General features: G+C 30.8%; 1 protein-coding gene across 1 annotated transcript; it reads left to right on the top strand.

The window, feature by feature from the left end:
* The first annotated feature begins 801 nt into the window (after window positions 1-801).
* Window positions 802-1,907, top strand: LOC130805226 (photosystem I reaction center subunit III, chloroplastic-like). Its single transcript, XM_057669905.1, has one exon. The coding sequence runs from the start codon at window positions 1,106-1,108 to the stop codon at window positions 1,790-1,792; it is 687 nt and encodes a 228-aa protein (XP_057525888.1). The 5' UTR covers window positions 802-1,105; the 3' UTR covers window positions 1,793-1,907.
* Window positions 1,908-2,229: the final 322 nt, after the last annotated feature.

The raw sequence follows: 2,229 nt of genomic DNA on the forward strand, positions 1-2,229 counted from the left end.
AACTAAAAAGAGAACTTAAAGTTGTGGGTGTTCAAAATATCCGATCCGATTTAAAAACCAGATAATTTATTCAAATTTTGAAAATCAGATAATTCGGACTGGATATCCGATTTATAAACCTGATATCGGATCTGGATCAAGGTATTTGCAAAACTGAATATCTAAATATACAATTTTCTAAATTTTTATTATTTATATATATATATATATATGTGTGTGTGTGTGTGTGTGTGTGTTTTCTATATAAAACTTTGTTTATATTGATGAATGTATTAATATTTACAATTCTCAATTATTACTAAGTTGCATAACTAATTAATTGCTAATTTTTTTAGACTTTTGATATCGTCACAAAATGATTTTTTTTTCAAACATTAAAAAAAAAAGTTTGTTCAAAGAAAGAAACCGAAATGATCTTAAATTTTTATATATAAAAATAGCAAAATATTTTTTTTAAAAGTCAATAAAAATAAAAATAAAAATAATAAATAGCTTAATCCAACGGAAGCTATCATAGAAAATAAACACAAAGTCTAACTTATTACAATGCATCAAAAGCTATTGTAACATAATAATAAGAATAAGAATAAATATTATTTTGGAATTCTATTTTGCTAAGTAAGAGTTTCAATTCTAATTTAGTTTTAGGTTATTTTAACTTTAGATAGAATTAAGAGGTCTGAAACTTCCAAACTACAATCAAATAGCTTTATTTCTAAATTAACACTAGTTTAGAAATTATATATTGGTGAGCTCCAAAGTGAGTATTTTTTTTCTTTTTAAACACTAGTCAGGCAAATCATTTACATTTCATTTGACCAAAAATCCTATTACTCCACGTCACAACTCTTATACTTGTGTCATCTACACCCAAAGATACAACATACAAGATCAGAAAATCCAAATTGACTTATACTCAAATATAGAATCACCAATCAAAACCATACAACTCAACACTTCTTCTCATTTCATCTTATCCTTACAAAATCTTCCATACACCAATAACTTCTGCTCTTAACCCTTATCAGAATCTAAATCCCACCTCTCCTTTCTCCTTATTCATCACTTATTCTCTCATTTTTCCTCTGATCATTTCATAACCATCATGTCTTTAACAATCCCCACTAACCTCTACAAACCATTAGCTACCAAACCAAAGTTTCCTCAATCAACACAATCCAGAAATGCATCATCTTTCATAGTATGCAGCACCAACCAACAAAATGACAATAAGACCCTCGAGTTCGCCAAGGCAGGTGCTGCCGCCTTGGCCCTCTCGTCGATCCTCCTTACATCATCAACCATATCCCCTGATGCAGCCATGGCTGACATTGCAGGACTAACACCATGTAAAGAATCCAAACAATTCGCTAAACGGGAAAAACAGTCATTGAAGAAGCTTGAATCAGCTCTAAAAAAGTATGATCCTGAGAGTGCACCAGCTTTAGCAATCAAAGCTACAATGGAGAAGACTAAAAGGAGATTTGATAACTATGGAAAGTACGGGCTTTTATGCGGGTCAGATGGGCTTCCACATTTGATTGTGAGTGGTGATCAAAGACATTGGGGTGAGTTTATCACACCTGGGATATTGTTCTTGTATATTGCTGGTTGGATTGGATGGGTTGGAAGGAGTTATTTGATTGCAATTAGAGATGAAAAGAAACCAACACAAAAGGAGATTATTATTGATGTTCCTTTGGCTTCTAGACTTCTTTTTAGAGGTTTTATTTGGCCTGTTGCTGCTTATAGAGAGTTGCTTAATGGTGAACTTATTGATAGTAATGTTTGATTTACTCATGATTTGTTAAAATCATGTATTATATTGTTTATTTTTGGAAAAAAAAAATAATGTGTATGTATTCTAAATTATGATCAGAAATACTCCCATTGGAAATTTGATGTGATACTAACTTGGTGGATGATTTATTGATCATGTTAAAAGAATTAACTCAACCAAAAGATTAAATTATAGTTGAGGTCTTAGGATAAGTTATAGACTCTAATACAACTTTTCACACCAAAATTTTCCTCATAAGGAATGGTTGAGATTCAAACCCAACTTTCAATACATACCATGTCGAGTAATCAACTCAACCAAAAACTTAAATTGATTGTTGAGGCCCCATAGTATGTTATATGCGCCAACATATAATGCTTAATTAAGTCTTTATCACGAGTATAACTATTTTTATTATTCATTGAGTTTAAACTTGATATTACCCATGG

The sequence above is a fragment of the Amaranthus tricolor genome, chromosome 2, assembly GCF_026212465.1.
Source record: "Amaranthus tricolor cultivar Red isolate AtriRed21 chromosome 2, ASM2621246v1, whole genome shotgun sequence".
NCBI lineage: Eukaryota > Viridiplantae > Streptophyta > Magnoliopsida > Caryophyllales > Amaranthaceae > Amaranthus > Amaranthus tricolor.

Coding starts and splice junctions, on each gene's coding strand:
- LOC130805226 (XM_057669905.1), top strand. CDS start 1,106: ATGTCTTTAACAATCCCCACTAACCTCTACAAACCATTAGCTACCAAA.